This window comes from Calonectris borealis, chromosome 1 (assembly GCF_964195595.1).
Source record: "Calonectris borealis chromosome 1, bCalBor7.hap1.2, whole genome shotgun sequence".
Lineage (NCBI taxonomy): Eukaryota > Metazoa > Chordata > Aves > Procellariiformes > Procellariidae > Calonectris > Calonectris borealis.
This window is the reverse complement of record NC_134312.1, coordinates 126,266,151-126,293,150: the sequence shown is the minus strand read 5'-3', so window position 1 is coordinate 126,293,150 and position 27,000 is coordinate 126,266,151. Positions and strand designations below refer to the sequence as shown.

The 27,000-nt window shown below is 36.7% G+C and overlaps 1 protein-coding gene across 1 annotated transcript in view; it reads right to left on the bottom strand.

Moving 5' to 3' along the window:
- The window catches only part of CFAP47 (cilia and flagella associated protein 47), a 363,705-nt gene that overhangs the window by 235,371 nt on the left and 101,334 nt on the right, over positions 1–27,000 (bottom strand). Inside the window, exons 34-37 of the mRNA XM_075174429.1 lie at positions 20,243–20,340; positions 19,827–19,943; positions 3,216–3,350; positions 2,592–2,704 (exon numbers count right to left, since the gene is read on the bottom strand). Of these exons, the coding sequence (XP_075030530.1) occupies positions 2,592–2,704; positions 3,216–3,350; positions 19,827–19,943; positions 20,243–20,340 (463 nt within the window). The remainder of the gene's footprint in view (positions 1–2,591; positions 2,705–3,215; positions 3,351–19,826; positions 19,944–20,242; positions 20,341–27,000) is intronic.

Genomic DNA, 27,000 nt, shown 5'->3' with positions numbered 1-27,000 from the left:
GTATCAATTAGCACTAATAGCAATAAGCCTACACATTATCAATTAAACAGGGGGTGTTGGTTTATTATTCACGTTACTATCACTTCCAAACCCACCTATGATATTATGATCTAATATAAAGCACCTACAAGACTCCCACCCATCCCACCAATGCTTGGAGTTCTCAAACGCTTCCATCAGAATATTAAGAAAGCTATTAATTACAAAGAACCTATTTTTCATTTAGTGACCAAGATTACAAGTAAGGTTACATTATGATAAACTCTGCAGAGGTCGCCAGTGGATGACTGGCATTTCCACAAGCTTTTATTTCTATGCATTTTTCAAATGTTTGTTGCTATATATAATGCCAAGCAGCTCAATGACAAGGTTGTACACATTTACTTGGGTCTTATTTTGGGGGATTTTTTAAAAGGTGAAGTGAAAAACAGCCATGGTATTGACCTTTCAGAGAAACACATGATATTTTCAAGGATTACATTTTTATGTTAATTCTTATGTGAAGTAATTGCAAAGAAAATGGAATCAAATCAGCCTCACAGCTCGCTGAAAAAATAGCATTACTTCTTGTCTCTTTTGCATATATTTACAATGGCCATGTCATTTAATAATGAAATATTGATCATCCTTAAAGAGCACTGTATTGATGTTGAGTCTTCTTGAATTTGACAATATATATTTGAAAATTTTCTTCCTCTTCACAGGTTATTTCATACAAATGTTGACCTTTGTTTTCCTTTTTACAATCTTTAATCCATTTTATCCGCAAAGGAATATCTTAAATAGACTTGCAGTCTAAACTTAAAAACTCTTAACTGACAGCTAGAGTCACCGCTACACCCCTCGTCTTCGTTAGCTAAACAGGGATTAGTGAAATTCCTGTATCTAGTCATAAAGCCACATAGCAGAGAAAGCGCAAAACGTACTTAGAAGTAACGTACAAACATACAAAAAGAAAAAGATGGTGATATACCGTGAGTATTTCTGCTACCAAAAATGTTAACAACCTAATGTTTTCCCAAAATTTAATCTCTCCAAAATCCTTAGATGGCTTTCAGAAATGTAAGATAGAGAATTAACTACACTGCAGCTGCAACAGTTTCTGTTTTGTGGGAAGGGAGGATGGGGGCAAAAAGAAGCAGTCTAACACTACTATCAAACCTGCGTCATGGTCTCTTAAATTCCCAGCCATGCTTCAATTAAGAATAAGAAACAAAAACTGAAATCTTAGAAGAAAGAATTTTTACCTCCTCATGCTTTGTGGTGGTGCATTCATACCCCCCTTCTTCCCTGGGCCACTTGTTGATCTGGGTCGCCTGTTGATCTCAGAAATTTCCATGAAACCTCGGCCTTGGTGTGTTGAGTCTGGCAGTTGAGCGCTCCTTGACTGTGTCAGAAACTCTGCATAGCTGAGGTTGGGAACATCCTCCTACTGCCTGGCCCAGGTGTCCAGCAGAACACCGAAACCTTGAGAATTTTTTAGTAATTACCACCTGGGACTGTGGCCAGGATGGAAATTTACGGATGACTAAAGCCAACCATCTTGCGAACCTATAAACAGTGGTCCTGAGTGAGGGCCTTTGAGCTCTCCTGGACCGCAGCGGCTGCGCCCAGCATCTCCCTCTGAGTGGGAGCCTCTCAGAGCTTGCCATCTTTCAGGCCTATGATATTCGGAGGACCACTGAGTCCTGGGTGAGTCCCTTTCGAAGCTCAACCCTTCGCCTGTTGAGAGGGAATGCCTAGACATTCGACGTGAATATTTCTTCACTGAAATCGAGGGGAATTTTTAACAGGTACCTTCTGTATATTTTTTTATATATATATATGTTTCTCTGCGTGTGTGAACTAATAGTAAGCATAATCTATAATTAAGTTGTGATTGTAGTAGACTTACTAACTCACTTTGCAAATATTGAATTAGTTAATGATTAAGCGTTACTAAAGTTTGTTAATGATTAGTTGATAACTAAGTGTTGCTAAATTGTGAATGAAACCTAGACTGTCCCTGAAATATAAACCTTTAGATTATTTTCCTTTATATGTTTCACCCATGTAATAAGTAATAGAGTGAACCTTGCCATCGAATTCTATTAGGTTGCACCTTTATAAATCTCTATTAAAATCACTTTCTGCTAATATCTTTGATGGTGATTCTTTAAGCGGCCTCTAAACCACTCATTCGCGACATGCTTCTACAATGCATTGATGTAAAAAATGTGAATGAAGTTCAGAGGAGATATTTCAACTTTAGTTAGGAAAAAAAAAAAAATGAGAACGATAGATCCAAACTGAAAATCAAAGCTTTCAATACATTGGGACAAAAATATTTATTGGATGCAGATGACTCCTCTAATGATCCGAAGACTTGTATGCTGCTCTTAAAGCTCTATTGAGCTAAACTGCAAGTGTCCCACTCATAAATTACTCTGTATTTGTTCTAGATTAAGGAGAAAAAGCCTAATCTTTATACTGACTAATTTTGCCCTGCTTGTAGTTGAACACATTTCTAGTGTTCCATCACTATTAAATTAGTAGTTTTATGTTTCCATACTGCTAGACTTATTAATAACACTAAAAATATCATTACTTACTTAGGGGCAATGGTGACAGTGTTTCCCTTAGGTAATGAGAAATCATCAGCATCTCTTCCTGCAAGAATAGCGTTGTACATCAAAGTTTTGCTGCTTGGGTTTTTCAGACGCACCTATCACAACAACAACAACAAAGTCAGCCTATTTTTATTCAATTTTTAGAGTATAAAAGGTGTGTTCTGCAGCTAAGTTCCAAAATACAAACTAATGTTATCACAAAATAAGAAAGTACTTCAAATAACTAGGTAGATCATTTTTCTTCCTAAGGAGTATAGACTTCCCACAGACTATCCAACCTCAATTTTTCTGAGTACTCTTTTTGCAGTGTACACTGAACCCCTATGCCTGTTAATCTCTTATTCCTCTCTAGCTTTATCTCAGATTTGTCAGATTTATAGATTTTTTTTCTGTGCTTACAAGCATAGGGAAAAAACAGCAGCAGAAGTCAGGATCGCAAGCCTGAAGAGAAAAAGATGATGCATGCTTCCATCTTCTATATTTAGTAGCCAAATGACATGAAAACCATTCATTCTTTGTTTTAGTATAGACATAATATAAACACACATATATGTACAGTGTTTTAAACTTGTACTGCTACAAATCTGAATTCAATGGTATCAGTACCTGTTTAACAACAGTTGCATGGAGAGCACCTGTAAATTCTATAGTCTTCTTGGGTAAGTAGTGAGGGAGACTTTCATATAGGTAGACACACAGAATAAGCATCATAACTGGGTTTGGATCACAGATGTCAGTGGCCTAATATTGAAAACAAAAAATTAAAATAACCAGATATTCAGTTAAAATTTTGCCTGTATAGCTTAGAGATATGAAGATGAAGAACAAAAGACTTTAAAATAATTCTTATTATACAAATACTTTCAACCTAACTTTTAATAACTGGATTAGGCCCATAGCTAAGATGAATATGAATCTTGTCAGTGTACAAAAAAAAATTAATTCTTGAAGACCATGGACATGCTCTGGTAATAAAACTACACTAAAAATTAAACCCACCTTTTTTCCCCACAGTTCAGCAGAAACAGATGTTCATTTTATTAAAAAAGCAAGTAAAATTCACTGACTGGGAAAACATATATCTTTATTATCTTAAAAAAAAATCTTTAAAAATCTTTCAGTTTACTATGTAAAATACCGTCCCAAATACTCCTAGATACAGTTTTGCAACTGTTTATGAAGACATTGTCACCATCCAGTTAACAACTATACAGTTATTTTTATTGCCAAATTGCTTTACAAAAGGTAGCAAGTATTACTGCATCTTAAATATTTGATATACGGAAATGGATCTAAATGGCAACTGCAAAACATGTCAAAGCTTTAGTCCTCAGCGATTCTGGTAAGTCACTGAAAAGAGAGAGGTAGAAACTCCTCTGTCAAATACATAAACTTTTCAGAAGGCTAATCAAATAGTAAAGAGACTTAATGATGTAAGTGGCTTCCTACAAATACAGGCAGGAAAGATCTGGCTACAGATTTAAACAAATAAGATTCTGTACTTCCTAAATCAAACTAATTAAATTAAGTATTTTAAAACTTCATGCTTAGTAACTTATAATATAATGTTATTGTAAAAAAGTTTTCTATAATATACTAAACAAACTTTTACAACTGCAGTTAATTTCTCTCCTGATTTAAATATCGAGTCATACTGAAAAATACACACAGTTGGGTGTAATTTAAGCAGCAAACCAATGCATTAACATGGCATCCCATTAGAAGGTGCTTTTTTCATTCACGACATTTTATTTGGATCCCTTACATAACTGAGAGTCATTCAATATAGCAATACCTTGAAAAAGACCCTCCCTTGCCTAATGCCTAGAAAGCAACTGCCATTCTAAAGCCTCTCACCTTACAGGAAGAACTTTGCCCAATTCTCAAGCAAAAAAAACTGATCTATTGTGCTGTTGCTGATTGTCATTGTCATCCTCTCTAAGCAGCTTGGATGAGTTGCATATAATTACACGTAACCTCATCCCATTACTCTAAAACCGAGCTTTCTTCTTCACATAGTTTCATCATATTATGAATTTGCAGCTGTAAACCACTCAAAGAACAGACAGAGCACATTTTTATTTATTTTAATATTGACCTGTACATTACTTAAAAGCATTGCATATACATAAAGTCAATGTTTTTTAGATCTGCAGGGATCATGTGAGAGAGCAAGAAAACAGGTATGAGACACTTTTAAATGCCAAGACTTTATGTTATGAAAGAGCTGTACTACTTTTTTTTTAACTTACTAGAAACTCAACAATCTCTAGGGAATACTTCATATTCAAATACATTAGCAATAAGGAAAAAGAGCTTTCTTTAGTCAGCAACTATTGAAAGTTTCGCATCCATTTCTAAGGACATGAACAAAGAAGTCTCAAATGATATAACATTCTTTCGTAGCACAGGTGTACTTAGGATATCAAAGACTACATTATTTTTGCTCTGTCCTAACAAACAAACAAAAAAAGGACAAAATAAAGCAAAAATGTATCTTAAATGGCATGCTTTTTTTGTTTATCTGGAAGAGGAATGAAGAGCAATACATAACCAGTTTTATTTAGAACATCAGTTTTGTTTGCACCAGTTTTATTTAGAAACAAGTATACTACAGGGGATCTGAATCTGTCTTATAAGTGCATACATGGCAGGCATATCAGTGGAAAAATGTCTAGAAAAAATGTCTGTAGCTTGTAGGCAAAAAGGGAAATCAAGAGTTGCATGGAATTAACAGTGTGCTTTCAATGTTCACCATCATCCATCTTCCAAAAACTACTGCAAAGAATAAAAACTCCCACTCACGTTAGCCCACATTGTGTGTCAGGAAATCACAGCTGAGTTGGTAACAGCACACAGGTCTCTCCAGATGAGCAACAGTCGTACCAATGACTGTTGCATAAGTTATAGCTTCCATATGTACAAAAATCTCTTGCACACATTGTAAGCACAAACATATTGGCTGATTCAAGACTAGCAATCTACCGGTAAATCCAGTATAAAATTTCCCTGCTTCTCTGCACGTACGTACTTGCCTCAGGCAGAGCTTTATAAGGAAGGTCTTGTAACATAACCTGAAAAATCAGCAAGCCTGCAACTTACTAAATATGAAGCAAAGACTCGCGGTAGAAGAGCGTACAGTGATACTGTGAGGTCCCTCATGAGAATAGGGCAACTCTAACTGAAATTTGCCAGATGACTCCAGCTGTGGTAGTATGGAGAGAGAATGTGATACTCCAATGGAAGCCTTGGTTATCTTTTCTGGGTAAGTTAAGAAAGCAATAAAATGGTAATGTGACTTTTGAGGAGATCAGATTAATAAAAAAATTAAAAGTAAATAAATACAGTCCATCTAATAAAATGTGACAGTAATTGAACTATATTGAATAAGGAGCCCTGGGTTTTGGCACAACTATTTTTGTGAAATATTTTTAAAGCTTTGCTCTTTTTATAAAAAAAATTATCACTCTAGATAACACACCTTGTTCATGGGTAAATTTTATTTCCACTGTACTTTTTTAGGACCAAAACTTCTTAATAGTAAACTATGAGGATAAAGTTGTATCAATTTTCTTTTGATATTTTGTCAGTAAAGTCTCATTTTAATACTTATTGTCAATACTATAAAAATTTCCAGGGATCTCTGAGTATAACAAATATTCCTACACATTAAATATTTCTTCTATAAACTACATTATACCAGTTTTTCACAGGATCACACTTTCAGCCCCCACATTGTTTTATTTTTTTATGTCTATGATTTTTATGATCAACTATATTCTTGTCCTTAACGTGATTAGATGTTTATTGCCTAAAAGCAGCATTAGAGGGAAAAACCTCTTTAAATCTTTTTTTAATTGATTCTTATGAGGCAATTTTCATAATGAACCATCTATTCCAGAGCCTCAATACTCTGCAGCAGATTAAACAAGGGAATGGATACTATTTCTAAAGCAGCAGGATGAAGGAAACAGAGCAGCTATTTAGTCAGTCACCTGCTCTCTGATGCGAGTCTATGTAGAAATATTATTTGCATTAGTTAATATTTCACCTTAGTATATGTTTGCTTCTAGAGGAACCAATTCTGTATTTTATTGAATCGGAAAAATGCTACCCATTTAGATTATAGCAAGAAAATGTAGAAATTTTTTTCATCTAATAAAATTCTTGTACAGATTATATTTTCCTCTTCAGTATTAAGAAGATAAAATGAACAAAATTCTAGATTATTGAAACATCTGAAAAAAATATGACTTAATTAAGAGTGTTCCCATATGTCCTAAAACATGGTCAACTATAGATATGGCATTTAAAGTTATGTTTTTCTCTTTCTTCCATTCATATTTCTCCAAGGCTATAAAAAATGTTTTTGGATAATTACTTAAAAATTCTTTTTTTTTTGTCATTTCTGAGAACAGAAAATTCTAGCAATAAAAAAAAAATAATCAGTGGGAGATAATAAGCCTAAAATAGTCAACTCAATAAAGCAACTCCATGGGAAGAATTAGTCCCATGTGGATTCCTACTAGGAATCTTGAAATCAAAGTAAAAATTTCATTCTCATTATCAGAAACTTTTGGATAACTGCAGATACTCTGCTTCCCAAATATTAATGAAGAGAGTTTGGGAAAAGACATTTATTAGTCACATGGGCTGAAAAAGGGAGAAAACTTTTTTGCCTCTTCTGGACTGTCCTTAGTGCAGCAAGAGAGATGTATAGACGTTATCTATCATCTTAACTGAGTTAATTTTTATTTCCAAGTTAGAGCTTTACACTAGAGCAGTGCTTCTACAAACCAACCAATTCAACTTCCTAATTACTAAAAGCTCAACATGCAATACAACACTCTGTGGAAAAGTAAATATATATTCCAAAGAACAGAACACAACAGCCAGTCTATCTTCAAATTTTGCAGGAAGGCCCTTGTTCCTCTAGTTAGTTCCTCCTAGGTATGGCAAAAAGCAGTTTCATGAATATCCCTTGTCAGAATACAAAATCAGCTGTAATGACATTGAACAAGGATCCACAAGATCTAAATGCTTATGGATGTCCTTGGAGTGCCAGAGGCTGGGTATCCCAGTATTCTGCCTCTGCCAACAGAGCAGTTGCTTGAGTAAAGAGTGTAAGAAATTGGGCAAATATAAAGTGGTCTTTCAATTGACATAATTTGCCAGCTTCGGGAAATTAGTGGCTTAAGGATTTATTGATTATTGTTAAACACCTCTCTGTCATTATTTTAAATTCTTCTCTATTTCATTTTTTACATACAGAAATAAGTCTGATTGCCATTAAGAGTTTATGAATTCTTTTTAATTAGAAATTGCTTATTGAGTTTTCTTGCTCTTTTGATGTCATTAAAATGCAATATTGGCTGAAATCTATTGCCTAAAACACAGGACCATAAAAAGCAGCCGAGATTTAAGTCCTAAGGCAGAAGCTCTAAGAAAGCAAAATGATGCATCACGGAGCACAAGTATAAATAGCTCCATCCTCAAACAGCTTCTACTTGATGACTGATGGATCAGCAACTGACAAAGGTTTTCTTCAGCTAGCAAAAGCTGCATTTTGACATAATAATGTTGTGAGGAGAAAGGGTATAAAGGACAAACATTTGAAACTCTAGTGGAACCACCTTCTCCCAACACAAGGTAAAAAAACTCAGTAGCTTAGAGCAAATATTCCATGTAGAAAAACCTTTTTACAAAATAAGAATCTAAGAGCAGCCTGTTGGCTCAGACCATGGACCAAAATGACACCACTACAAGCTGATGCCTAAATGAAAATGATTATACGGTAAGTACACATACACTTGAGTATTTTCCCAGGCTCAAACACAAGACTTCCTGAACCACACGATTTCTGTCTACTTAGAAATCTTCATTTCTTTTTCTTTCAAGCCTATGCACAGTCTCCCTTTGACTCTCTGTAAAAACTGTAAAGGCAGCCTAAGAAAACACTCTCCTTTTGAAGTTATGTTCACTATAACCAAGAAAGAATCTGGAAGAAAAGATGGAGCTATAAGCTAAGTTTTCTTAATGAACATGCTCTAAATAAATGCAATAACACCAAGCATTTGAAGTAATGCTCACTTTCACCAGCGTATAGCATTCCAGCCCTACACAAGGTACGATTTTATTTTCAAAGGTTCAAGAGAACACCAAGAAGTAAATAAAAAAGAGCTTACTATTTTTTCTTCATTTCCTAAAAAGTCATAAAAACAGGGTGCCCGTCTCTTCTGCTACCAAGAATGAACCCACATTTGACACACAAGAGAAGAGGGAAAATAAGATGCTCTTCTGTTGTCACAGATGGGTGAAAACAATTCTGCATTTCAAACCAGAAAAATCCAGGATAAACTGGATTCTAAATTCAGAAATGCAAGGAATCAAACCAACACAGCGTTTCCAATGCAGGAATAATCTCTCCTTCCTATCCAGTCTACAAGCTTGTCAGAAGTTTCCCATCATGTTTTACAGAAAGGAGAAATTAAAGAATTCTCACAGATTAACCCAGCAGTATTTTCTCTGCCTCCTTCAGCCCATGACATGCTGTGCTACAATGAGATGCTCCATGTCTTGTTTGTAAGAATCCTCAATTCAGTAGGAGAAAACAAATCCAGAAAGACCAGTGAAGCTATAAATTGTCCAAACCTGAAAGGGAAACTAAAGACAGAGATGGTTGCCAGGGCACAGCAAGAGCCAGCTGCTCTCTCAGGGCCAGGCAGCCAGGAGCCAAAGGCAACATAACACACCTGCAGAGTAGAGGCCAGCCCATCCCACCTCCCAGCCAGGAGCAGAGCAGCCTGGGGGCACCGGGGCAGCCCCAGCCATGGCCATCAGGCACCTCCCTGGGGACCAGGACAGGCCAAGGCTGGGATGAGGGTCTATGGGTGGGCCTTGCTTTGCGGGTCCCATGGCCGGGCAGGGCAGGGCTGTGGGGAGCTGGAGTCCAGCCCTGCTGCGGCGTCGCTGGGGCAGGGGCTGACAGTCCTGGGGGGCTGACATGGGGTCCTGGTCTACGGGCGGAGTGGGGGGAGCCCCGAGGAGCTGGGCAGGGGCAGGCAGAGCAGGGTGTGTCCCCAGGGCCTTGACAGTAGTTAAGTCTGAAGAGCATTCAACCTATATAATTTGATGATTCTACGATAGACATTTCAGAAAATCATATTTTTAACAAGGCTCCATCTCCCTGGTTCCAAGGAAACCAGAAGGAGCTGTATCCCTGAACAGACGCCTGTAGGAGGAGGAACCTCTCCTTCTCCATACCCTAAAGCATTATATAGAATCATAGAATCATAGAATCATAGAATCATACAGGTTGGAAAAGACCTCTAAGATCATCATGTCCAACTGTCAACCCAACACACCATGCCCACTACACCATGTCCCTAAGGGCCTCATCTACACGTCTTTTAAATACTTCCAGGGATGGTGACTCAACCACTTCCCTGGGCAGCCTGTTCCAAGGCCTGACCACTCTTTCAGTAAAGAAATTTTTCCTAATGTCCAATCTAAACCTCTCCTGGTGCAACTTGAGGCCATTTCTTCTCGTCCTATCGCTAGTTACTTGGCAGAAGAGACCAACACCCTCGCTACAACCTCCTTTCAGGTAGTTGTAGAGCGCGATGAGGTCTCCCCTCAGCCTCCTCTTCTCCAGGCTAAACAACCCCAGTTCCCTCAGCCGCTCCTCATAAGACTTGTGCTCCAGGCCCTTCACCAGCTTCGTTGTCCTTCTCTGGACACACTCCAGCACCTCCATGTCCTTCTTGTAGTGAGGGGCCCAAAACTGAACACAGGATTCGAGGTGCGGCCTCACCAGTGCCGAGTACAGGGGCACGATCACCTCCCTACTCCTGCTGGCCACACTATTCCTAATACAGGCCAGGATGCCGTTGGCCTTCTTGGCCACCTGGGCACACTGCCAGCTCATGTTCAGCCGGCTGTCAATCAGCACCCCCAGGTCCTTTTCCTCTGGGCAGCTTTCCAGCCACTCTTCCCCAAGCCTGTAGCGTTGCCTGGGGTTGTTGTGACCCAAGTGCAGGACCCGGCACTTGGCCTTGTTGAACCTCATACAGTTGGCCTCGGCCCATCGATCCAGCCTGTCCAGGTCCCTCTGCAGAGCCTTCCTACCCTCCAGCAGATCAACACTCCCGCCCAGCTTGGTGTCATCTGCAAACTTACTGAGGGAGCACTCAATCCCCTCGTCCAGATCATTGATAAAGATATTGAACAAGACCGGCCCCAGTACTGAGCCCTGGGGAACAGCGCTCGTGACCGGCCGCCAACTGGATTTAACTCCGTTGACCACAACTCTCTGGGCTCGGCCGTCCAGCCAGTTTTTTACCCAGCGAAGAGTGCACCTGTCTAGGCCGTGAGCTGCCAGCTTCTCTAGGAGAATGCTGTGGGAGACAGTGTCAAAGGCTTTACTGAAGTCCAGGTAGACCACATCCACTGCCTTTCCCTCATCCACTAGGCGCGTCACCTGCTCATAGAAGGAGATCAGGTTGGTCAAGCAGGACCTGCCTTCCATGAACCCGTGCTGGCTGGGCCTGATCCCCTGGTTCATATGGCAGGGTGGGGAGAGAAAAAAGAGAGAATCTGAGTACTGGAAAAGATGGCAAGGCTTTGCTCATGGGCTAAAAGCAGAGAAAGGATGCAGCCCTTTCCCAAAGGATAAACATTATTTAAGGAAAAATGACTTAGTTATCGAAAGCTTCACAGACTTATTACTGACTACAGCTCAGCCCTAATCAAAATAAATGCCTCTAGTCCTGCAAATTAAATGCCTGTAGTCCTGCATGAATGTGTTCTGTATGCTTTGTACTATAAGGAATATGAATTTTTGTTTTGTTTGGTACAACAGGAAGAAGAAACCTGTCAAGATATATTAGAACAGACGAGCCTTACCACATTTTTACCTATATGCATATTAAATTCATCTTGCATTACATCTCACTAGGTAACTTCCAAGTTTTCTTAATTTCCCTTCTGTTATATTAAGTTAGAGACAGGTAGGAGATTCCATAGAAAAGGCTGGAGCTCCCCTGGTGGCAAATCCATTAACTCCATGGAGCACAAAGGCAGGAAGAGTTACTGACTGCTTCCTCCCTCTTTTCTTGCCCTGTGCCCAGCCATGCATCGCATCCTACTCCCAGCAGTTCCAGCACAGCTCCTTCTCTAACCTTCCAAGAGAGCGGGTACATCACTGGGCACTGATCTGAAGTTTCCCTGTCACTCTCCATAGTTTCCTAGATAACGCTTATCCTCATAATTCTTGGGATTCATATAATATACTCTTCATCCACTGATGTAATCATATGCTTCATCTTTGTCCTGGTTTCGGCTGGGATAGGGTTAAATTTCTTCCTAGTGCTGTGTTTTGGATTTAGTATGAGGAGAATGTTGATAACACACTGATGTTTTTCAGTTGTTGCTAAGTGCCCTCCTAGTCCAAGGACAGCTCCCATGCCTACTGACTGAGCTAGGTACACAAGGTGGGAGGGAACATAATCAGGACAGCCAGCCCAGCTGGCTAATGGGGTATTCCATACCATGTGACGTCATGCTCAGTATATGAATGGTAGGCGTGATCCAGGAAGTACCGATCGCTGCTTGGTTATCAGTCAGCGCGGGTGGTGAGCAATTGCATTGTACATCACTCATTTTGTACATTCTATCATTATCATTATTATTTTCCCTTTTCTGTTCTATTAAACTGTCTTTATCTCAACCCACGAGTTTTTCTCACTCTTGCCCTTCCGATTCTCTCCCCGGCCTGCTGGGGGTGGGGGGGAGTGAGTGAGCGGCTGCGTGGTATTTGGCTGCCTGCCAGGTTAAACCACGACAATCTTGTATTTCTATTTATTTCCATCACCACTGTTTTTTAAGGTTGGAATTTTAGGATGCACTTACTATGCAAAGTAAAAAAGGTTCTTCCCTGCCAAAACCTTTAAACCTGAAGTGTGAAAAATATTCTAATGTTTTCCATTCACCGACCTCAGTAACGGCTACTGAATGTTAACAAGTATTTGTAGAAGTTATTCCAATATAGCTGTGGTTTTACACCTCTACTGTTCATCTTTCCTGCATTTTCCTTTAAGATAGCAAAGATGCCAGAGTAGATTATCTATTGAAGCCTAACTTTCTTTTGTCACCTACTTCTACTCATTTCCAACTTAGACCAGAACTTACTCCCTCAGAAATTATTCTGTATTATCCTGTGCCGAATTCATAAAACTGCATTTGTGACATTAATCTACTACTCTAGGAACTAATTTAAAAAAATAAAAATCAGTGTACTTCATAACAACATTCAGCAGAAAATTCACAGTCTATATATATTATTTGCTTTAAAAAATTATGTGTTAGCAACCAATAGCAATTAATAAAGTTTAACAGATTTATGTCTTAAATTGTATCCATAACAAAAAGTTTCTCAAAATATGAAAAAGCCTCTCACAGTTCTTGAAGAGTTGGGTGATTGCTTGTTAGCTTTTTATTTGCGCTCTAATGTTGCCTAGTTAAAGAAAATGCCGAAGCCGACAAACTGGATAAATTACTATACTTCAAATCCTAAATATTCCAAGTTAGAACTATATCAAAACTGGGCAAGAAATTCAAGGGCTAATAGATTGGTTCTATTGTGAAAGCAAAGTTATTTAACTATTATAACACCATCAGCTCTGTGCTGTTAATTCTATTAACTAACTCTCCACGTTTTCAATCACCTGTATATTACTAAAGCCTGGTCTTTAGTATTGCTGGTACTACTGCTCAGAAAACAGTTTGTAACTGCTTACAAATAATATCTCTTGATTTTATGAACATAGGTTTATAACTTAATGCAAAAATTAAATGGCATTAACTGCCCCTAAGTCATTCCATGATATTTAGAAAATGCTGGCAGTTCTGTTTTATCGCATCGCAGTGTAGTGGATTGATACTTAGAATAGAAAATATTACATATAAATATTAATCTATCTAGTTGGAAAAGGAAAAGAAAAAATAAATCAGGGTGTTTTAAATCCAAAATAATCACAGTAGCTATAAGCCAAAGTTCTGACAGACAGAAAAGAGGAGAGAAAAACTTAACGAAGACATCAGGAAGGAGTAGATTGCTGAACCACTTCTTGTGGCAACAACACTCTCCATTTTTCTGAACATGTAATTATTAGTTGAATAATGTAATGAAGCAAACTATTCAGCAGATGCAAAAATCATGCAAGAAGGCTTTCCTCACTACAAAGCCTACAAAGCAATGATGAAAATAGACATCCTATGGCGAAGAACAGCTTCTAGCAGGACACAAATAACTGAAAAATAGAAAATGCTTGGAATCAGCGGCCATGAAATGTTACCGAGGTAACCAATTTAAACCAACAATTGCAAATGACTATTGAAAATTATGGCAAAAGTATTAAACAAACAGAAGGTAATAAAAATACTATATTAAATTTCAGAAACAGAAAGCCATAAATTAATCTTTATTAGTTATTTCCAGATTTATAAGGCTTAAATATTGAACTTAAAAGGTAAACATATAGGAAACAATGTTGTCTGTGAACAGAAGGAGGTTCGTAAGTTTATATAGGCTTTGCTTATACCAGTGCAGCAGCCAAGCTTTCAATAAGCTGGAAGTCAATGTGAGAATAGAACAATCAGCAAGTCTGGAAAAAAGATCAAGTAGTAATTTTGGTGTCTAAATAAAGCTTAAAAGTCTATATTTTTGTATGTTAGTAATATATACACATAGGAATATCCTTTTTAAAAGACTATATCTATCCCAGACATATCCAGTTTCTCTTTAGAAATATCCCAGGTGAGTCCATGATCAGGTCCGTGTAATTATCAGTTGCTCTGGCGGAAATAAAAAGCACCACCGATTTTGAAACATACATTTCCTTTTCTTTCGTTCCACAACATGTTTTCGGGGTGCCCAAGGGTATAATTTAGGTGAACTTAAAACTAGATGTGCCTGGACAGATCACTTGTCTGTTGCAATCGCATATCTTTCCATAGATCTCATGATGCCAGTGAATCATAGAATCATAGAATAGAATCATAGAATAGTTTAGATTGGAAGGGACGTTAAAGATCATCTAGTTCCAACGCCCATGTCATGAGCAGGGATACCTTCCACCAGATCAGGTTGCTCAAAGCCTCATCCAACCTGGCCCTGAAAAATTTCAGGGAGGAGGCATCCACAACTTCTCTGGGCAACTTGTTCCAGTGTCTCCCTACCCTCACAGTAAAGAATTTCTTCCTAATATCTAATCCAAATCTACTCTCTTTCAGTTTAAAACCGTTACCCCTCACCCTATCATTACACTCCCTGATAAAGAGTCCCTCCCCATATTTCCTGTAGGCTCCCTTTAAGTACTGGAAGGCTGCTATAAGGTCTCCTTAGAGCCTTCTCTTCTCTAGGCTAAACAACCCCGACTCTCTCAGCTTGTCCTCATAGGGGAGGTGCTCCAGCCCCCTGATTATCTTCGTGGCCCTCCTCTGGACCCGCTCCAACAGGTCCATGTCTTTCTTGTGCTGGGGGCTCCAGAGCTGGATGCAATACTCCAGGTGGGGTCTCACCAGAGCAGAGTAGAGGGGCAGAATCACCTCCCTCGACCTGCTGGCCACGCTTCTTTTGATGCAGCCCAGGATACAGTTGGCCTTCTGGGCTGCGAGCGCACATTGTTGGCTCATGTCCAGCTTTTCATCCACCAGTACTCCCAAGTCCTTCTCAGCAGGGCTGCTCTCAATCTCTTCATCCCCCAGCCTGTATTGATACTGGGGGTTGCCCCGACCCAGGTGCAGGACCTTACATTTGGCCACGTTGAACTTCATGAGGTTTGCACAGGCCCAACTTTCTAGCCTGTCAAGGTCCCTCTGAATGACATCCCTTCCCTCTAGAGTATCAACCACACCGCTAAACTTGGTGTCATCCGCAAACTTGCTGAGGGTGCACTCAGTCCCAATGTCCATGTCCTCGACAAAGATGTTAAATAATATTGGTCCCAGTATGGACCCCTGAGGGACACCACTAATCACTGGTGTCCATCTGGGCATTGAGCCACTGACTGCAACTCTCTGAGTACAACCATCCAGCCAACTCCTGATCCACTGAGTGGTCCACCCATCAAATCCATGTCTCTCTATTTTAGACACAAGGATGTTGTGTGGGACAGTATCAAATGTTTTGCACAATATTATCAGTAAAGCTGAACTCCAGCCAAATGTTCTTTATCTAATGCTCTGATTTCTCAGTCTTACAGATCAAAGCAAAAAGTCGTTGCATCCACTTTTATCAGGATGCTTAGGAAGATTCAGTCTTTTACAACTCTCTTCAAGTGTTTTTCCAGAATATCCTAGGAAAGATAAGTATGAGAAGACAATTGCTACTCTAACAAATAAAAGTGATTTTAATTTTTTCTCTCTTCTATTTTCTGAATTTAAGACCACACATCAATATTAGATTCCTATGTCAGGCAAACCAAATATTTGCATTTACATTATAGATTGGTGGATAGACAGATACAGAGTTCTATCTGTGTATTTGCAGTATCATACAAATTTTAGTCAAATAACTAAGAATTAAGAAAGAATCCTTTTCCTTAAGCTATTTTTGTCAAGAAGTTGCCAGATTTACCAAGCTAATAACTCCTTACAAAAGTACAGGAAACTGAAGACAAAAAAGTGTTAATCATCTTTAGAGATGATTACAACAAAATTATGACTGAAACATTTAGCCAGGAAGTTACCTTTCTTAGTGCATACATAATCTGTAGATTACCTCAAGGAAAAAATCTTACATATACTTGAAATTCAAAAAATTCTATGTTGCTGCATTTCTTTCCTTTTCTCCACTGGCTGTGGACAGCATCTTCTTTCTCTCCTTCATTTCAGACTCAAGTCTTGGGGTTACCATCTACACCCCTTTCTTGCTCATATGGCCATGTGATTGCCCAGTTTCACTGCTTTCTACTCCACAACAATGCTGAATTCCTCCCTTCATTTCAACAGAACAGCCACATTCATTTTCAGCTTCTTAACACTCTCCGACTTCATTCACATCTTCTATAGCTTGTTTGAAAATATTCCCCCTTTTATTTGATCCCAAATATAAATGTCAGTATTGTTGGCCCCAATTTTAAATCAGTCAGCAGCAAATTCAGTTGTTCTCCTGTCTTTCCCCAATCACTGCATCTTCTCTCCTAATCTATCTTTGTCACGTACATTCCCTCCATATCACTGTTATCCACCATCCTATCTTGCAATATTTTATTTTGGGCTTTCAGTTGGATCTTCTTCAAATCAAAGCATTTTAGAACTTAAAAATATCAAACACAAAGAAAAAATACACAAAAAGACACAATTAATACTCCAGAGTTGAACTGTCAGTCATGATTAGAAAGTGGAAACAAAGAATTTCTTGCCCAAAGTACTCCATCTTAAGCATATATCTTAATCCTTAAGTGGATTTAAAAGCCTTGAACTCTGTTAAAGGTATAGAATCATAGAATCATAGAATCATTAAGGTTGGAAAAGACCTCTAAGATTATCGAGTCCAACCATCAACTCAACACTACCATGCCCACTAAACCACGTCCCTAAGCGCCTCATCTACACATCTTTTAAATACTTCCAGGGATGGTGACTCAACCACTTCCCTGGGCAGCCTGTTCCAAGGCCTGACCACTCTTTCAGTAAAGAAATTTTTCCTAATGTCCAACCTAAACCTCCCTTGGCGCAACTTGAGGCCATTTCCTCTCGTCCGTATCATTTAACCTTGCAGCTGAAGTCTTCCAGACAGTTAAACTTTTTTATTATTACAGAATTTTAGATTTTTAAAGTGATTGAAAGTGCCATCTATTCCAGACCACGTGTCTCAGTTTGTGCTGTCACCACCAACCTTGCATTAATTAATGCAAAGCTGTCCTGAAAGTTCAGAAGCAGTGATTGCCTGGTAGTCAAGAACTTTGCCAATACTGTTGGAACATTTTAGCCTGCTAAATTTAAGAGACAAGACTATCAGAAAAATCCCAAATTAGGACAGTTCAGCAACAGGATTCATGTATTTTGTTTCTTTTATTGCTGAAAAATAAGAAGCTTAAGAAATTTTTACAGTAGTCTTAGAAAAGCATATATGAATTCCAATAAATCTATGTAAAAAGTACCCTTTACCTCTCTTTTTTTTTTTTTTACTTTCCACAATATTTGTTTGTAGACCATGCCTTAGCTAGAATTAAAATACAGACCTTGAAGATCCAAGATCTGTTCCTTTTTCTGGTGTTGACTGATTATATAGCTTTGTTTAAATTCCTAGTGTCTATGGAGATGGACTTTCCCATCTATAAAAACACCAATACCTCAAAAATATGCTGAACTAATATCGTAGTATTGTAGACATTGTAGTCTTAAAACACACTAAGAGCATTGAGGAGAATGTCCTGGAGTTCTGCTGCCACCTTTAATGTGGTTAACTCCTTTTGCATATCCGGCATCCAGCCTTTGCCTTCATGTGCTGAACTGCCTGTTTTTCTTATTAAAAGCTGAGGCAAAATACGCCTTCATTTTGAGGATTATACCTAATTATCTTTTTACGCTTCCCGTCAGTCACAAGTATACAAGACAGTAGATTTTCTTGGCTTAGCCTGTCATAGCAAAGCCATTTATAACAGTTATATCTGTATCAGGATGTGGGAGCAAGACAGTAGCTGATACAACTGGAAATAGCAGGGTTAATTTTTCCCTGTAATCATAACACAATCGAATGGAAAGGGAAAAAAAAAAGTTGTAATTGAGCTTCCTTTCATACCACTTTGTTCACACCACACCTCTACCTCTGATTCCTAATACTGTTAATTCCTTTGGAAAATTTCCTCATACGCCGACAAATACTATGTCTGTTCTACTGTATCTTTTTCTAGCCAGCCCAATATGCTCCACAGCCACCCCAGCCCATCACAGTCCCTGACGTTCACTTTGCTCATGATGGAAGCTGCATCACTCTGCAAATTCTTAAGAGAAAGATGTGTCCTTAAACAGTTCTTACTAGTTTTGGTAAGGATTTTTAATGACTCAGGGAGCAAAGGAAAAAAGGAAAGTAAGAGGGAATCTGCTATTTTAAATAGGTAATAGTTTGGTAATTAATACATGTAACCAGCACATGGAAGATAAGAGCATGAATCCCTGTGAACATGTAACCTTGTAATACAGCCTTGCCATTGCTATTAACAGGCCATAGGCTTTGTACTGAATTTACCGGACCTCAGCACTGGGGTTTGACAAGCCTTCTCTGTCTGAAAGCTTGTTGACCAGCTTGTATAGCTTTGCTTTACTTGGTTTAGCAGTGGCAGCAACTTTTTAAATTGATCAGGCCTCTGTGACTGATTTTTTTTACTTTTATCTTTGTATGGCACTTCCAGAACCCACAGCTATAAATAACTCACAAATGGTCAGTTAAAAAAATGCAGACTGGGAGCAGGAGAAAACTGGTTTTAGGGGCAACAAAAAGAACAAAGAAATAATACCTTACATATGTAGAGGGTATCATATACAGAAAATTTGGAGTTGTAGGCCAATGAAAAAAGACACAGATGTAAAGCATGTTACTAAACATATAAAAATTATACCAAGTGGATCCTAGATTGCAGAAGAAACTAACATCAACAACATCATATTCCTCCCAAAAAAAGACATCAGAAGCTGATGGCTTACAGCATTACTCTCACCAGCAGTCCAAAGCTACTGACTTCTGTGTGCATCAAATCTGGGACAGAACCCTCATGGGCCTTCGTGATTAGATAGATGCACATAAATGTCGCCAGACATTCATATAATTTTTTTACCGCTCCTCTTTATGTTTAAGTGCATGATGCTTGTTCTTAAATATATTTTTTCTAAATTGCCTTAGAATGTTAATAATAAGTTCCACTCAGGTTTTCATTGTGTGATTAATGATGCTAGAATCTGGACTGAATTAATCTTATGTTCAGCTAGTTGTATATAGGTGATTTTACAAAGCAAGGAATTATGGAAGTTACTTGTAATTAAGTGTGTTTATATGAAGCAGTACTTTGGTTTCCATCATACAGTAACACATTATGAAACAAAACTGCTTCACTAAAGTCTCACCTTAATTTGATGTACAATATCACTATCATAAAAGTAAAAAAAAAAAAAAAAAAATTAAAAGTATATAAGAACTGCTAGTATAAAATCGTTTACCTTTATGTCTATAGCCAGACTGACAGCATGCATAGCATTCACGAGTATCAAACAGTTGTGCAGAAACTGTTCAGGAATTCTTGGATTAGTATACATCCTTACAAAGTGAGTAGCAATCTAGAGAAGACAGAGAAATCAAACTCTTGATCTTCCACTAAGCAAAATTATTATGTTAGCATTTTCACCCTTTCAGCAATCCATAAGATCTAAATTTTGAACTAAAATTGCCTATTAAGAATATACCCAGAGAAAAGAAAAGAAAACAACTATCAAAAGAAAAATTAGACTTGTTAAATGTTGGGTTTTTTTTTTTTCTTTTTAAAAACCACATAAGCCAACAGTTCCAAAGGAAAATAAAGCCTTACTTACATTAATGAACTGTATAAAATTTGCACAATATTAAGAAAAGTCCTTACCAAATATGGACAATAAGCTGCCAGCTGTGCTGCCAATACCAGACCATCTAGAAGATCTCGGTCAAAATTTACTATCCATCTCATTGGTGGTACTTCACCTGATTTAAAAACAGAGCAAGATGAATTAGACTTTTCTCTCCTAAGATGCCTAATTTTATTCTAAATAGATATGATGACTATTTGACATCACTGAGTAGAGGAAAGAACAGAAAAAGGAAACATCCGTTCACATGTAGAATTTTCCAGGCATAATTCTCTTCCAGAGCCATTGCTGAAAACATTAAAAATCTCGCCTGGAATATTGTAACTATTATTCATACACTCTGACACAGCATGTAAGAGTATTCATCACAACGGAAGGGAAAGCAGGGAAAGCTAAACTTAACCTCACAGATTAGGAACCTAAACGTGTAAATTGTTTTTATTTTTATAGGAATAACATTCATAGGGCTACTGAAACTCAAGAAAAAATGCATTAATCCTTTAAAGTTGCAATGTTTAAGCACATAAGAAGGAAAACGTTATTAATTTTCTTTAAGGTCATATTAAATTATTTGGCACAAATGCAATATAAATGAAAGCTAACAGCTCAATTCCTGCAGCATAGATCACTACTTCTACAACTGTGTTGTAAAAGCCTATGCCTCACAAGATTAGATTATTTTTTATATTTCTAATGTTTTTATTTAAAATAGAACTGATTATTAAGAAAGTAAATATAGTTTATTTATTAGTATTCCTTATTCTAAGCATTCCATATTTTAAATATTTAACACAGCATTTAAACAACAGACTTTTGTTGTTAAGCATCATAATAAACCATAGGAAGAATACAGTCATGTGAAAACTCTCAACCTGACATATTCTCTAAAAAAAGTTACTGACATATCAATAACTAAATGTTTTAAATCACTGTCTATACCCAACTACCGCTACTTTGCTCTCCAGATAATATGTACTTTGTGAAGCATGAACACATGGAAGCTGATCCTTTTTTAAGGAGAGCGATCTGGTCACAAATATTCAAGTACTGAGTCATGCCTTCTCTGTTGTGTTATTTGCAGTTTCTTCGAACTTCTATTGCAAAAATACCTATTGCTTAATTTTCTTTGTTTTCGTTACTGTGTCAGGTCTAAACTCCCAAATTTAGGGAACACTTTGGACTTCAGCCACTGGCAAGGTTTTCAGATAGACTGGGATCATGCTTTCTCACATATGACAAATTATATAGCTTTTATTTCACTATACATCCAGAGAGTATATTGTTTTCCAAGTCTGAAGCTTTCCTAAGTTGAAAAAAAAAAAAGTAGCTACAGAATCTGAGATGATCAAAAATCTCCTACATATTATAAACACATAAACATCTTAACATTATAATATAAAGAAATGTTCTTTTCTTTCAAAAGTGCTACCATTAAAAGATAAAAGAAGTTTGTAACACTGAACTGTTATGGTAGTAACATAACAATGTTCAGAACAGTCCACTGTCTTCGTTAGCAAAAGAAGAATTTGGAGACACCAGTACTTGACATAGAAATAATTTAAAAGAACAGGAGCATAAAATGTTTCACCAGGTTACACACTTCAGACCTTTATTTCAAGTCTGTCCTTATTAAGAGCTTCATTCTACAAGACCAAACTCATGAAAGCAGGGGCACAAATCGTGTGTATTTTAAAGGTCTCTGTCTTTACAGAAAGAATACTAAAACTAAATGAAAGTTCAAGAAAGAGAAAAGGATAGATTCTATATGCATTTGGAATACAATGGGCTCATTTAGTGGTCAAGAATGCTGAATCTTTTGCTCTCATAAATTAGATGTCGCTATGCTATAAATGTAACACTTCAATGAGTGTTACTAAAAGTTTTAAACTTGAGACAGTATTTTTGGGTATGTTATATACTCTATGAACGACGACTATCAAAACCACATAGAGTAAGAAAGAAAGTAGGCTGTTTTACACTGAAAATTATTAAATTTCTTAAGGTAACCTTATTCACTCCTAAGTACCTTCACACGTCAGCCAGGCTGATGTAACTAAGCAAGTTATTGTCCAAAAGTCAGGCCACAAATCCAAAAAACATTCAAACTGGAAAAAAAATTCCTGATCTTAAACTGAAACAAGTGGTAATCACTCCATGTAGTGTTGAAGACACTATGAATCTTCAAAACAGTTTTCTTTCACTAGCACTTATTTTACTTGCGTTTATACCTCCTTAATTGCCTTTACTCACCCACTTTTGTTTGCTATTAAGAGTGATTGCAAAATTGTAATTAGTGACAGGGAAAAAGTAGCTAGAGATTGCTGCTAAAGCAGATCAAAATTTATCAACATCAGCTCAAGTAACTTCAATTGGTCCCCCAAGAAGTACAGTTAAATCAAATTTGCAAATAAGTTATCAGCTACAGGTATAAATTTTGTTGTGGAACTCCTCATTTATACCAAACAGATTAGTTGTAAGCTTATAAAATTGTTCTACGGTGCTGTAAATATTATGCTTCAGACTAAATTTAAGAGATAAATTATTCAAGAACCAAATAGAAGAAACAAAATAACCATGGGGCAAATCATTAAATGGGAAGTGCATTCAGATGGAATCCTATATTAATGCAAAGTAAATATATCAAATTATAATCTCAAATAAAAATTAATTCCAGGAAAGACTAATTTTTAAGTACTTGCTTTCCTAAAATAAGCTAGCTAACACACAAGAGAATTTTATCAAACTGTGACTTTATATGTCATAGAAAAGTGAAATTCTTAGAGAATTTCAAAGATTGTTCATGAATATCCAGAAGGAAAATTTTGATGTGCATATGCTTTGCACCAGTGGATGCTGGTTCATTATGATCCTGCTAAGACAGACACTCAGACTTCATAAAGTATCACTGCCAGTTATTGGAGCTAATGCTATAGGGAAAAAGAGGTTATTGTAAATAACCTTACATTCCTTCAGACACTGGGAACCCCAAGTTGTGCAGTCAGGATGCAGCACACTGTACAGATGCAGTCAGTGGGAGGGAGCTCTTACAGGATTTTGTTAAAACAAAACAATTCTGCTAATCATTTCTACCATCAGATAAAAAGGATGTTCATGTGAGAACTTGGTGCTGCAGTTTCAGTTAAAGACAAGGACACGCTGGTGGCACAATCACTGGTACCAAGTGGGAGCTGCCTACAGGCTCTTCTGTTACAATTAGCTGGCTAAGTTTATCCTGTAGCCAAGGGATATGCATGGCGCGGCACAGGCCGGCACCTACTCAAGTTAATTGTTATGTGGATCACTTAGCTCCTTTATGTACAATGATCTTCCAGTTAGGATCACTACAACATATTAATGGTTTGATATATTTACACTATTTGGAGAGAAGCTTCTCAAAACAATTTAATTAAAAACTATCAAAAAAAAAAAAAGTACTCTTTCCAGAAAAAATCAAAAACAAAAGTATTTTTCATTACCAAGTACTTTGTGAGGATTAGCTTTTGCTGATTTTGAAAGGAAAGAAAATTATGGAGGAATCAAGTCTTCCATTAGCGATCCAAAACTGCATTTGAAGTAAGGTCAAAAAGAATTATTTAGAAGACAATTCTGTACAGGACTTCTTATGACATGACACATAAAGAAAGTAGACATTCAGAAAAAAAGCATACTCTGTAGGGAAAGATCCTTCTTTGTGGCATGAGCGTCAAAAAAAGAGCCTCAGAAGGATTTGGTGTGCTATCAAGAAAGATACTATACACCTAAAACAACCTTACAACCTGCTGCTTTTAGTAGCAGTCAGTTCAGACTTCTTTTTTTCATTTCATGCTCACATACAATGATGTGGGAATAAAGATGTTGTTTGATTGAACTTACTAAGCACTAGAGATTTAACACTACTCCTACAAAATACTTTCAAGCAGGGTGCTAGAGGTAATTTCTTTAACTGCTACAATAAACACTCTGCTGCAGTGGAAAAAAGAATGTATCAAAGCTTCAGTGGGAAAGTAATTAGAATACTAATAACTAATTGCACTTAAAAAAATTAATTCAACCTACAACAAGCTCCTGTACCATATTCTAAGCAAAATCTGTCTTTCATGATTCTTTTATTCATCTATAGATTACAGATGCCTCAGCATCTGAAAAACTTAAATATCTATCACTTCACATCAACTATTTGAACACACTTCAGCATATTCATATAGCTCTAATAAGAAAGGAGCAGATGCTGCACAAGCTTACCAACAAAGGCATGTAAATTCATCTGAGCTTAACTCTGTGACATTGATAATGATTTTAGTTTGCCACTTCTTCAGTGTGGTGATGTTTACGCTTGGTCCAAAATCCCTCATTTTTCCTGTTCATGCTGTAAAGTGACTTCAAACATTATTTCAAATGAAAGAAAAGATCAGCACATCAATGAGTTTGAAAGCCAATGGCTGCTGCTGCCCACACCTCTATCTGCAATGCTCTGCTTCATCACACTATTCAGACTCTTCCCACCATTCTCTGTTTATACATGCAATTACATTCAACAAGACGGCTTTCACAATAGTAAGATCTAGGATCTAAACAGGTATAACTTTGGCAGCATCTTCCCCCAAAACCTATTCGCCATATCAGAAGATAGATGAAATCTTATTATAAATGTATCATTATATAAAATATGTTCTGTCATATATTAATTATATTAATAATTACACTGTTCTCAAACAGTCTCTTCTTTTCTGGAAGGCCCTAATGTGATATTTTGTTCCATTTTGATCATTAAAAAATAATCTGTAATAGTTTAAATAAAAGAACTGGCTTAAAGAGACAAACTCTCCCCTCCCTTTTATAGAAAACAGCAAGTTTCTTCTAGAACATTCAAAAAAAAAGTTATTTCAAATTGCTATCTAAAAAATCTCCTTTTCTGAAGAAAGTTTTAATTCAATTTAGACTTCAGATGATGTTTCTTTTATTGTCGTTGTTTGATTAATACGAACAGAAAGAAAACTAAATCAATTCACATGTTATTCTAAATATTCATGAAATGTATGTTCAGTTAAAAAAAAATTTAAAATATTTTTAAAATTATTAGAATGAAAATTTAATTTTCTGTAAGTTTTCAAATCAAAATTAAAACATTAATTTATAAATTCGTAAAGAAAAAAAAATCGCTTCGTCAGAATTATTTTTTTCCTATTGTTTAACTGAAACTACTTTTTTCCAAGCAGAAAACTCAAAGTTTAAGGGTTCCTGATAATTCTGGAGGGCAAGGTACCAAAGATGAAGTCTGACTGGGTATATAACATCTCCCTCTTACCTATGACAGGAACAGAAGACAGTAAATATGGGCCTCAACATCTAAATTGGGATAGTATTAATTTTTACTAAATTTAGACCTCCATTTTACAAATGTCTACAGTAGGAGATATTAATTTCATCCCAACTCCTTGGTAAATTCCTTGCAGTTATTTAAAAAATATTTAATGTAGTCACTAAAAAAACAAATACTTTAAAAATAGCAAAATACATATTTAAAAGCTTACTTTCTTCCTAAAAAGTTAGTCTTTCTAATATAAATCCATCATCTTATTGATCATAGTTAGGACCTATAAAATTCAATAATCTTTCTGTCTTTTTTTTTTTATTAATAGAACTCAGATTTACTCTCAGCACACAACATTGGTATTTTTAATAAATCATCATTTCAACATTTTTATTTTTAACTTTTTAAGATTAACTACTTCTGCTTTCATTTTAAATTAAGTTCAATATTGAATTGTTCTTCTGGTTAGTCATCTAGATTGATTTGCTTAGCCTGGTTATGGAAACTCATTAAACCAGATGCTTTGATCAAAAAGAAAACTTTATTGTTTATCTTATTTTAACTTTAATTCTTACTTTAAGTGTACCATTAGCTACCTTTAGGCTTCTGGTGGGAATATTACTTGAGCCCATTTAAACAATACCAGTTGTCCCTAGTACCTACGTACTTTCTTCTGTCTCCACCAATCCTTTCTTTCATGCTGGTAGAATTGTCTGTGTGGCAGCAAAGTGGCTGTGGGAACAAAGCTGGCTTAAAAAGAAAGGGCAAAACATTTCTTTACTTTTTAATCTGGATCACACCAATCTGGTTTACCACGCAGCCACATAAATGGCTGTGCCTGTGGAAATGAAACCTGGTAAGACTATTGTTTAAAAAACATTTATTGAACTATAACTTTATAGCCTATGTAAATCAGAGCATGAAGAAAAAAAAACATGAAGTGGAATATTTCCCCATTTTGACTAATTAAATACTTTTATAAGTATTTTTTGTTGTTTTCCAGTTAATCCTTGTATTATCAATCAACTTACTTAACTCAAATGCTTGTGAATAAATTAGTCAGAAAACATAATGTATTTTTCCTAATTACATCAAATGTAGTAGAAAATCTGCCAGCTAACCACTCTACAATAATTAAGTTTTTAAATATAATTATTCAATTTTAGTAGAAATAAACAACAGAAATCAGAATCCTTACTCAGGATAACTCATTTTCCTCTAAGCATAAAAATGTATTAAATTTCATTTGTATTGGTACTTCTTGCAAAAAAAAAAAGTATAAAATAAAAAATTACTAATGGATCTTTAAGGTAAAGATTCTCAGCCAATGTCATGATGAAAACCTGACTGATGGGTGTTGTAGGCCAAAAATAGCTTAAAACATGAACGCTAACAGATAGCAGATAACTCTGTGTGGTTGGGGGGCGGGGGGAGAGGAAATTGTCCAAAATTGAATTTCTGAAT